The 11,146-nt window shown below is 33.1% G+C and overlaps 2 protein-coding genes across 2 annotated transcripts; both read left to right on the forward strand.

The window, feature by feature from the left end:
- Nucleotides 1-1,188: 1,188 nt before the first annotated feature.
- Nucleotides 1,189-5,780, forward strand: LOC11415575 (elongator complex protein 5). The gene is made up of 8 exons (XM_003615627.4): nucleotides 1,189-1,631; nucleotides 2,549-2,715; nucleotides 2,821-2,867; nucleotides 3,918-3,987; nucleotides 4,189-4,391; nucleotides 4,478-4,567; nucleotides 5,241-5,316; nucleotides 5,401-5,780. The coding sequence occupies exons 1-8, from the start codon at nucleotides 1,381-1,383 to the stop codon at nucleotides 5,583-5,585; spliced, it is 1,089 nt and encodes a 362-aa protein (XP_003615675.1). The 5' UTR covers nucleotides 1,189-1,380; the 3' UTR covers nucleotides 5,586-5,780.
- Nucleotides 5,781-6,222: 442 nt separating this feature from the next.
- Nucleotides 6,223-9,345, forward strand: LOC11416561 (cytochrome P450 CYP736A12). The gene is made up of 2 exons (XM_003615626.4): nucleotides 6,223-8,028; nucleotides 8,265-9,345. Exons 1-2 carry the CDS (start codon nucleotides 7,333-7,335, stop codon nucleotides 9,105-9,107), a joined length of 1,539 nt encoding a protein of 512 aa, XP_003615674.2. The 5' UTR covers nucleotides 6,223-7,332; the 3' UTR covers nucleotides 9,108-9,345.
- Nucleotides 9,346-11,146: the final 1,801 nt, after the last annotated feature.

The raw sequence follows: 11,146 nt of genomic DNA on the forward strand, positions 1-11,146 counted from the left end.
CAATTCAATGGTTACTTTCTTTAGCGTGATGCAAATGTAACGCAATATCCCCAAGGAAGAAGGAACTAGAATCTTGGGAATAGTCTAAATGCTGTTTTTTCTTTTGACTTTAGAGGAAAATTCATCAAAGGACGGTTTCAAGAGAATTATTACAATTTACAATCAATTTGAAACCACATTATTTGTTATTGCATTACTTTTTTTTTGAACAAGCATTATTGCAGTACTTAAATATGTGTTTGTATTTTTTATTTTTTTGCAAATACGTTTTTGTAATGTTTCTTTTACTGAATTTGTACATGTATTTTTCTTTATTTTTGTCTTTATCTACTTGATATTAAGTTCATTATAGATATCTGTTTCTAAAATGCTGTTGAAGTTTGGAGTGGCGTTGTATTTTTTAAAGATGAGACGAAGAATCATGGTACCGTGAAAGCTATGAAACAAAGGTTCTCTATTTTCACGAAAGTAGCTCTTTTAGACGTGAATTTGTCTTTTTCATCGTCAACTCTTACTATCCTTGGTGGATAAATCAGTTTTGGCAAAGATATTGCAATCGTTTGGAGTTTTAACCTAACCATAGATTGATTTACACAAATTTGAGAATTAGTGAGATTAATGATCACTAAGATTATAAATATTTGTTTAAATTAATCATTATGAGAGCATCCTATTCTTTATTATAAACTCATTTGTTATAATTAGGTTAGTTTATCGGTCAAATTATAGATATAAGTCGACTAAGTTGATTCACTTATGATGTAAAAGATTCAAATCTCATTGTCAGAATGAAAACTTCTTTAATGAATAACTTGTAAGTATATTTTTGAGTCTTAAAATTTGTTGTGACCCTGATTAACCCAAATTCTAATCCACGAAACGAAATGACAATCACCATTAAAAATTTACACACATAAATAGAAGACCCTAACTTTGATCCAATCACTTACATCTACTCTAACAATTTCAACATTTTTGTTAGTTGAATTAATTTTTTTGGACCGTGTATATTTATTTAAAGGGTCTTGTTAATGAATGCTCTCGAAACCTTATATAAAGATTTAAAAAAAAAAAATTATTTTATTAAAATGTCAAAACATTTCGATTTCTAATGCATTGGTTAAAAAAAAAATGTATTTCGTAAAAAATTATCATTTCCCTTATCTTATTTGAATAAATGGGAAAGTATTTTTTTGAGTGTATCTCCAAAACTGGAAAAACACCTCCCCAGGCTTAAAAATCAAAACCCTTTCTGCCCAAAACCCAGTGGCAGAGCATATCAGAGCTGAGCAGTGTCACTCTACAAATCTATATCTAACATACTCAACTGCCACCGTCGATTCTCGAACCTTCCAATTCTTCCCACCCCCGTCACAAACGATGTCGGAATCAATTTGCAGATCCTTACGCGACGGCGCGTTAGAAGGAGAACTCTCTCCCACTCTCACTATCAAAGACACTCTCTCTTCACCTTTCGCATTCAACGTTTTCTCTCACATTCTTCTTCAACTTTCCTCACCAAAATCTCACTCCAACACTGCTATTCTCATCGTTGCACTTTCTCGGAGTCCCTCATTTTATGCTCATTTGTTGAAAAACAAGGGAATCGAACTTTCTTCTTCTAACAAATGGTAATTATGTTCAATTTTTAACTTCCTTCTTGTTTTATATTTCTGGTTTTTACTGTTTACTCTCTATTAAAATTTTCAATTTTCATTTTTAATGTGGAGATTGAAATGACATTTAGGCTCTGTTTGTTAAAAAGTATAGATAGTTGATAGTGGATGAACTTATAAGTGAATTGAATTTGTAGTAATTGATTAAGATAGTTCAAACAAGCTGTTGAACTAGCTGTTAAATTTATTATTTTTTTATTAACGTTAGAAAAGATGCTGCTAGAGAGATAGTTGAGGTATATAATAGAAAAGATGGTGGAAAATAGGCTTAGGTGGTTTAAGCCTATAGAGAGAAGACCTGTAGATTCGGTGGTAAGGACAGTAGATTGGATGAAGGATAGTCAGATCACAAGAGGTAGAGGAAGACCTAGAAAAACTGAGAAACTATTAGGAATGATTTAATGATTAATGAGTTGGATTGAAATATGATTTATGTAGAACATTTTGGTGTAAGTTGGTCCATGTAGCCGACCCCACTCAGTTGGATAGTAATAATTGGTTGTTGTTGTATTAACGTTACTTGAAGTAGCCTAGAAAAACACATTATAAGCTCACAAGAAACCGCTGTTAACAAAGAGGTCTATTTTGGTCCTATGAGCTTTTAAGCTATAAGCTCAAACGTTCATCTTGCCAAACAGAACCTTAGTTGTAAAACAGTTTTACACTGACTTCCAACACGAATCCATTATTTTGTTATGTCACCCCACTTTTCATATGGTTGGATGCTGATTGTGTGACGTGGAAAAATGGTGGCTTCTCATTGGATGTCAGTGTAAAATTGTTTTACCCTGGCAGAATACAACCGTTAAACTCTTTTAGAGTTTCATTTTTGAAAACATGTATAATGTCTTCTCTAATGTGTTATGTTGCAGGATTCATGTTTTGGATTGTTATACAGATCCTCTTGGTTGGAAGGATAAGACAAGGAAATCTGGAAATGTTACGATTCCTTCTGACCAAATTTCACTTGCTACTACTTCTTACAAATCTGTCAAGGATATGGATAAGTTGTTTTTGGCGATTACTGAATTGGGAAGAGGTATTTTTTGCTGTTAGGTTGTGAATTGTGATCTTTTTTCGCTTCAAGAAACATATTTATGTCGCCTATTGATTTTTTTTTTCTTTTCAATTCATATACTTGCAGGTTTAGTTGGAGAAAATAAAGTCCGCTTTTGTGTTGCCATAGACTCGGTAAATACCGTTGACTTAACATAGCTCTGAGTGAAGTTGAATTTACTGTGTTGGTCTATTCTAGTCAATGTTTATGGCTTTGTAATGTATACGGTGATTGGTTTTTTTACATGCATTTAGCTGAAAATTTTATGATTATGTAACTTGTAAGAAGGATTTTTTTTTCTTTCATTTATTTTCAAGCTAAATCAAATAACCTTGATACAATAATCTTTTTATGATATTCTCCATCAGTTTCTGAGATTTTTACCTTATCTATGACTAGTAGCTTGAGTCACAAACTTGAACAATAGATTCTCATCATAAGAAGAGTCTGTGTGTTTACATTGTAGGGGATTCATGCTGCTTTAGTTGTTAATTTATTTTGTATTTTATAAAGTTGCTAAAAAGGTGATTGAGACTTGAGCTCTTTGATATTGTTCTATCTTTACACTTTTGAGCCCACTTCTGATCTGGCAGGTAACCCGACCCAATTTGTTGTTACTTAGTTGAAAATGATTAGGTTGAGTTGGTTAGACAGTTAGGATGGCAGTAGAGGTATGGTATCTTGTCATTTTTGAGAGAATTGGGGCCTTTGGCTAGGAAGATTAAGACTCTCGAAGTTCTACAATATCTTTGTTATTGGACAGTTTATCTCTATTCATTTTCTAATAAAAACCAATTTGTGATAAGCTTCAAAGAAACTTGAAAGTATGGATGGAATATGTCAGTTTGCCTCATCTCTTAAACTCCCCAGAAATAAACGAGCCATTGAGGCATTATAAAGATATCATGTTACAACTTAATGATGGAATTGGAAACTTTTTTTTGTGTATATATATGTATCTGACTATCTAACTTTCTTGTGCCCATTGTCAAAAAAGAAAAAGAATTTTTGTGCCTGCAAGTTTCCAAAATTCCTTTTACACTAGAATTCCTGAGCAAGAAGTTTTACAATTACTTTCAATTCCATTAATATTCTAATCAAGACTGTTCGGTTTCTATGTTTTTCTTGTATTATTTGTTTGTGTATATATATAATCCTAATGGATTCTTTTTGGATATTATCAGCTAAGTGAACTGTTGAGACATGCATCTTTGCAGTCAGTCGCAGGCCTTCTAAGCAATCTGCGTAGCCATGGTATTTTCTCTTGTACTATTTTGAATACAGTTTTTTGTACAGTATGTCTAATTTGTTTTTATTTGATTGAGTAAATATTTTAGAGTACCAGAAGTCTAGAATGTGAGTTAGTTGATTATTTCAGTAGATAATATTTATGGCACGGGTTGGCTTGACACTAACATTATCTTCTCTTAAATCATTGCTGTTGTATGATTGCAGATCAAATTTCAAGTATATTTGGATTATTGCATTCTGACCTTCATGAGGAGAGGGCTGCAACTGCTCTTGAGTACATGTCCTCGATGGTGGCTAGTGTAGAATCAGATCATCATTCTTCCGAGAACTCCTTATCGGAGAAAAACTTTACCCAAGGAAAATTTAATGTCAGACTCAAACGCAGAAATGGACGAGTTAGAGTGACGGTGATCTCTTTATTCCTTATTGCGAACATATTTGGAATTGCTAATCTTCAAAACCAGTGAACTGATGTAAGATCGCTTTTATTCAGTGTGAAAAGTTTAAAGTTGAAGCAGGAGGAATCAGCTTTACTTCTGTTTCAGCAGAAGATGGAACGACCGTTGCAGGCTTACTGCCAAAGGTCAGTCATTACTCTTTAGTTTCCTGTGAAGTCATGTCTCTTTCACTAGAAGCAATGGCCCAACTCCTAATAGCCTTGTTATTATTAGATATTTATTATTAGTTTTCAGATAAAATATATCCATTAAAGAGATCTTATTTTTGTTGTGTCCCCCTTTATAAAAGAGAGCATATCATTCAATGGTATTTTTTCTAAGGAAATGAAAATTTAGATGCTAGGTGTGCCTATTTGATGCTTTGATTGAAATGCTGAGTGCTTCTAACATTAAATTTAGGATTTTAAATTGTGGGCCGATTTAGATCATTACAGCAGATGTAATCTGCCCTCATAATCAGATGTAGTTGCTTAGAGCACCACAACCTAGTTGATTGTACAGGACAGTTTTTATGATAAAATCTATCAATGTGTTATATATAATTTGCAATTGGTATAATCTGTTTTGAAGAAACATCTCATGTGCTGATGCCATGCCTGCACATGCTAAGCACTTAGTTTGTTCACCTTCTCGTATACACATGACGGTACTTTTACAGAATATACACGTATATGCATCGTAAACACAGTCACAAACAGTTGTAACAGAGACCAAACAAGATATGGTGTGTGATATGAAGCTGAAAACTTTGCATTGACCGCAAATAAATAATAGGTTGAAACTTTATGTTTTTAACAGGTACAATTCAATCTCCAACTGTCAGAGAAGGAGCAAGTTGATAGGGCAAAGGTTGTGCTTCCTTTTGAACACCAAGGTATGATATAGATTTGTAATTGAGCCATTTCTTACGGTGTTTAAATCATATATGTCCTCTTATGCCTAAGCTCTTCTCTTTTAGGAAATGGTGCACCGATTCAAATTTATGATGGTAGAAGATCCCTTGAAGAGAGCAGCAGTGACGGGGCACCTCTTTCAAAGGGTAAAAAGGAGGACTCAGACCTAGGTGAGATTATATATTTTCGTGATTCAGATGATGAGATGCCAGATTCCGATGAAGACCCAGATGATGATTTAGATATATGAATGTGCTTTAGTTAGTGTCTTATGTATTTCTAGGTGACTTAGATTAGGATTGTGATCAAACAAAATTATTTAAAAAAAAATCTGCCCGATATTGTTTAGCCAATGTTGTCAAAATTGCGCGTTAAAACGTAAAATTGCCCTATTTTGAGCGACTTGACTTGCAGTGAAATCGAAATACAATCCGATTTTGAGCAATTTGAGTGAAATCAGAATACATTCTGATTTTGAGAGATTTGAGTGAAATCGGAACACAATCCGATATTGAGGGATTTGACTCGCAGTGAAATTGGGTAAAATCGAGGTACAATTGAGTTAATTTATTTTGATTTTACTCGTTTTTATTACCCAATATTGAAGAAATTAACTTTTTTTGGGGTTTGTTTTAACTTTTAACTGTTGACAACTTTAGAAACTTATTAAACTCTTCTCTTTTGGGTAGTTTTTTGTGTGGATGTTTTTATGATTTGGATTGATAATTTATGCTGTTTGATACAAGTTACGAGCTTGACACTTCATTATGGAGATTTGGTATGTTTATGATTTATAATTAAGTTGAAATTTTGGATTATTGATGCATTTATAGTTTTTTTAGTAATGCATTTATAATATTATATAAGTATGTGTAATTTATATAATAATTTTAATATTATTTTAGTTTACAATTCGATTCCATCTAGGCAAAACGAGTTCATATAAAAACTCGAGTTGACAACCTTATGTTTAACTCAACTGAATAATTCATCACATTCGTCATATTGTACAGCCTACATAGAAACCTGAAATTGATTTTATGATTTCGACAACATATCTATTTAGTGCTCAGTTTTTACTATTATCTCTCTGTCACTACGCTCTTCGTTCCCTCGTTTCTAATCTATCTTAGCGTGGTTATTGACCAAATTCCTCTACGTTTTTGTCGCCGTAGAAGTTTATGTCATCGACTGGTCTTCAACCAAACCAAACCTACTCATAAGTCACAACCAGGCAGAGATGCCAAACCTACTCACAACCAGGCAGAGAACTGAAAACATATGTATAACAGACCATTGTGCCACCATATTGACATGTAACAAACTGCAAAAACTGAATACAAATCTACAAACGATTATACCAAAATTGGACAGGTAGCAAAATAAAAACCTCAATTATGTTTTAATTTTTTGCAGTAAAGAAAGCCTGAATTATGTTGATATAAGATTCTGTTGAGGTATTTATATGCCATACAGCAGACTACAAAATTACTCCAGTTACAAAATTGCTCACAGTTACAATCTAAACACCGTAAACAACACCATAGAGCTCATCTAAACCCTTCATATGATGAAGATTGTTCTTTTGACACCGAAAAATTGCTCACAGGCACCTAAAACACGTCGAACGAAAGTTAATTGCAGTTCAGGCACTTTTTAAATCAGTTAAACTGATTTAAAAAGTGTTCTCAAAATATTGGTTTTCGGCATTCATCATTTTCAACTTGATTTGTACATAGCATTCATGTTTTTGAAAAATCTGTATGGTAAGCAAATGGCATTTATGAATGTCTAGTCTAATGTGAGAGATTTGGCCCCCTAATTGTTCGGTCGGTCCTAATAACATAATAACTTCTGTATGGTTAGTACCGTATATATCTCTTACACATCCACAAATCCATAATCAAACACATCACTAGTTTAGAGTCAGACAAAAAGGAGTTCTTGATAATCCTCAACCTTAGTACTTGATCCAAACCAAACCATTCATTGTAGAGATGTCTTCTGCAGCAATAACAACAGTACTTGCTTTCCTTATCTTCACTTTCACATATTTTTTATCCAAACTATTCTTGCATCCAAAACAAAAAACCATCAATCATAAAAAGCCACCAGGTCCACCATCACTACCAATAATCGGAAACCTCCACATATTAGGCACCCTTCCACATAGAACACTTCAATCACTCTCCAAACAATATGGTCCAATCATGTCCTTACAACTAGGTCAAGTCCCAGCTATTGTCATTTCATCTTCAAAAGCCGCAGAGTCATTCGTCAAAACCCATGACATCGTTTTCGCAAACCGACCGGAACTTGTAGGAGCACAGATCATGTCTTATGGTTGCAAAGGGTTGGCGTTTTCTAAGTACGACTCTTATTGGCGTAGTGTGAGAAAACTTTGTACTTCAAAACTTCTTAGTGCTTCGAAAGTTGAGATGTTTGGTCCTATTAGGAAGGAGAAGTTGGATGTTTTGGTTAAATCTTTGGAGAAAGCTGCTCTGGAGGGTGAGGTTGTGAATGTTAGTGAGGCTGTAGAGAATGTTATAGAGGATATTGTGTATAAGATGGTGTTGGGTCGGAGTAAGTATGATCATATTGACCTAAAGAGGTTGGTTCAAGACGTAATGGCTTTGATTGGAGCTTTTAATATGGCTGATTATGTTCCTTGGTTAGGCACATTTGATCTTCAGGTAATATTTTTTTTAAGTATTCAAAGTATCTGCATTGTAAAATCAGTATGATTAACATATTTGCATATGACCAAAATCAAAATGAACTATATGTTATAAAGACTAAAACCGAAACACCAAAAAAGAAAATATTTAATGTTTTCAGTTTTAAAAACAAATAAAACATTTATGGTTCCATTAAGTTCACTGAAAATATTCAATTAGAAATTAACGTTATCAATTTGACTATTTGTTAGGGCTTAACACGAGCCTGCAAAAGAACCAACAAAGCACTTGATGAGGTGTTGGAGATGATAATATCAGAGCATGAACAAACCACTAATACAGACAAAACTCGTCATGAAGACTTTGTAGACATACTTCTCACTTTTAAGCACCAAAACATTGATCATGGGAGTGAACAAAATCATGTCATTGATCGAACTAACATCAAAGCTATTTTACTAGACATGGTTGTGGCATCATTTAGTACATCTGCTACCACAATTGAGTGGGCTTTATCCGAACTTTTAAGGCATCCAAGAGTGATGAAAAATCTTCAAGATGAAATACAAAATGAAGTAGGAAATAAGAGAATGGTTGAAGAAAAGGATTTGAAGAATTTTAATTACTTAGATATGGTGGTTGATGAAACTTTAAGACTTCATCCAGTTTCACCCTTCTTACTCCCTCGTGAATGTAGAGAGAACATAACAATTGATGGTTATTTTGTAAAGGAAAAGACACGAGTTATAGTAAATGCATTTACAATAGCGAGAGATCCTAATGTTTGGTCAGAAAATGCTGAAGAATTTTGTCCAGAGAGGTTTATTAATAAGAAATTGAATTATGAAGGACAAGAGTTTGAAAGTATACCATTTGGATTTGGTCGTAGGCGTTGCCCTGGAATTCAATTGGCTTTGAGGACTGTTAGGTTAAGCATAGCTCAATTGGTGCATTGCTTTAATTGGAAACTTCCATATAATATTAGTCCTTCTAATTTGAACATGGATGAGAAATTTGGACAATCTATACATAGAGCTCAACACTTACACGCAATACCAAGTTATCGTTTGGCAGGTGATGGCAAGCTTGAATAGTAGTTCCAAGAGGGACAATATTATGTTTGCATTCAACAAGGTTATTACTAGTAAAGATGCTTTATTTTTAATTAGTCTAATGGTGTTTGTATAAAATATGTTAATGAATACTTTTGATGGCTGATTCTGCACACATATGTGAGCTAACTTATGAACTACAGTGTATTTGGGCTAAACAACCTAATAGTTAAATGTTTATGAACTAAAAGCTTATTATAGGAAAGGAAGAGATATTGCATTAAAACTATCTTTACATAAATGCCAATTATCGTGGTATATGTGTATGAATTACTTGTAGCCTTGTAGGGGAATTTTCTCCCCCCATCACTATCCAAATTTAGAAGTGGCAAAACAGATTTATCCTTTGAATTGGTCCGTTTAACCCACCATTTTAAGCAAATTGAGTTGACGTTTTAAGTTCATTCTCTAATTTGTCCGTCCCATCTAGCCTGATGAAAAAGTGGGTTTTGAGCTGCAGGCTTATGAAAAATTGTTTCTTTATTTTTATTGTACTATAGTCAATAAGAAAGTGGCCAAATTTTTAAAGATTGTTTTTACCCTTAAAAATAGTCGGAGGATTTTTGTTTTATTCATACAAGAGAATTTAAGACAAGAAGCATATTTTATCTAATTATGCTCCTTTAGTTTATAGTTAAATATTTACATATTTTCTTAAATAACTAAGAAGTTTTTTTTTGAAGGATTAAATAACTAAGAAGTTAGAGATTTCACGTACTTAAAAAAAAAAAAAGTTTGAGATTTCATTCTTTGACAAAAATTCTAACTCAATTTAAGTTCGAAAGAACACCAAGTCACCAACTGTACATGATTTATTAAAAATAAAATAAAAAGAGGCGACATAATATTCCTATCGTAGATGCATAATTTTTTTTAGATGTAATGTAATTGAATAACTACTATTTCTCTAATGTTTCTTTGGAGGGAACTAAATCGTCAATATCTTTGGAGCGGAGTTATTTGCATCGAATGGAATGTGTACTTTTTTTTGCAGCACAATATTTGTTTTTGTCAAAACAACAATAATAAAAGAATATTTAAACCAAAAATACAATTATTTTTTTCTTATGTGTTTTCAATAATTGATACTATTAATGTAACTCTCTGTTAGGGATTAACACGAGCCTGCAAGAAAACAAGTAAATCACTTGATGAGGTGCTGGAAGTGATAATAACAGAGCATGAACAAACAACTAATGTAGACAAAACTCATCATGAAGACTTCGTAGACATACTACTCTCAATTAAGAACCAAACCATAGATCAAAAGAATGAACAGAAACATGTTATTGATCGACCAAACATTAAGGCATATTACTAGACACGGTTATGGCAGCAATTGAAACATCTGCTACCGCGATTGAATGGGCTTTTATCTGAACTTTTAAGGAATCCAAGAGTGATGAAAACCCTTCAAGATGATATACAAAATGAAGTAGGAAATAAAAGAATGGTCGAAGAGAAAGATTTAGAGAAGTTAAGTTACTTAGATATGGTGGTTCATGAAACTTTAAGACTTTACCCTGTTGCACCCTTGTTACTCCCTCGTGAATGTAGAGAGAGTATAACAATTGATGGATATTTTATAATGGAAAAGACACGAGTTATAGTAAATGCATGGGCTATAGAGAGAGATTCTAGTGTTTGGTCAGAAAATTATGAAGAATTTCATCCAGAAAGATTTATTGACATGAAAATGAATTATGAAGGACATAAGTTTAAATCTATACCATTTGGTTCTGGTCGTAGACGTTGTCCTGGAATTGAAATGGGTTTGATCACAATTAAAATGGTTATAGCTCAATTGGTACATTGCTTTAATTGGGAACTTCCATGTAATATTAGTCCTTCCAATTTGAATATGGAGGAGAAATTTAGATCACTCTATTCCAAGGGCTCAACACTTGCACGCAATACCGAGTTATCACTTGACATGTGACAACAAGCATGATTAGGTTCAAGAAGGAAAATGCTATGTTTAATTTGTATTCGTCAAAATATTATTAATTACTAAATACATT

This window comes from Medicago truncatula, chromosome 5, assembly GCF_003473485.1.
Source record: "Medicago truncatula cultivar Jemalong A17 chromosome 5, MtrunA17r5.0-ANR, whole genome shotgun sequence".
Taxonomy (NCBI): Eukaryota; Viridiplantae; Streptophyta; class Magnoliopsida; order Fabales; family Fabaceae; genus Medicago; species Medicago truncatula.

What these genes read in the sequence shown, in the direction of transcription:
- LOC11416561 (XM_003615626.4), top strand. Translation starts at nt 7,333, where the DNA reads ATGTCTTCTGCAGCAATAACAACAGTACTTGCTTTCCTTATCTTCACT. An exon ending in TAGGCACATTTGATCTTCAG is followed by an intron (nt 8,029 to 8,264) that starts GTAATATTTTTT and finishes ACTATTTGTTAG; the next exon opens with GGCTTAACACGAGCCTGCAA.
- LOC11415575 (XM_003615627.4), top strand. Translation starts at nt 1,381, where the DNA reads ATGTCGGAATCAATTTGCAGATCCTTACGCGACGGCGCGTTAGAAGGA. An exon ending in ATGGACGAGTTAGAGTGACG is followed by an intron (nt 4,392 to 4,477) that starts GTGATCTCTTTA and finishes GCTTTTATTCAG; the next exon opens with TGTGAAAAGTTTAAAGTTGA. An exon ending in GCTTCCTTTTGAACACCAAG is followed by an intron (nt 5,317 to 5,400) that starts GTATGATATAGA and finishes CTTCTCTTTTAG; the next exon opens with GAAATGGTGCACCGATTCAA.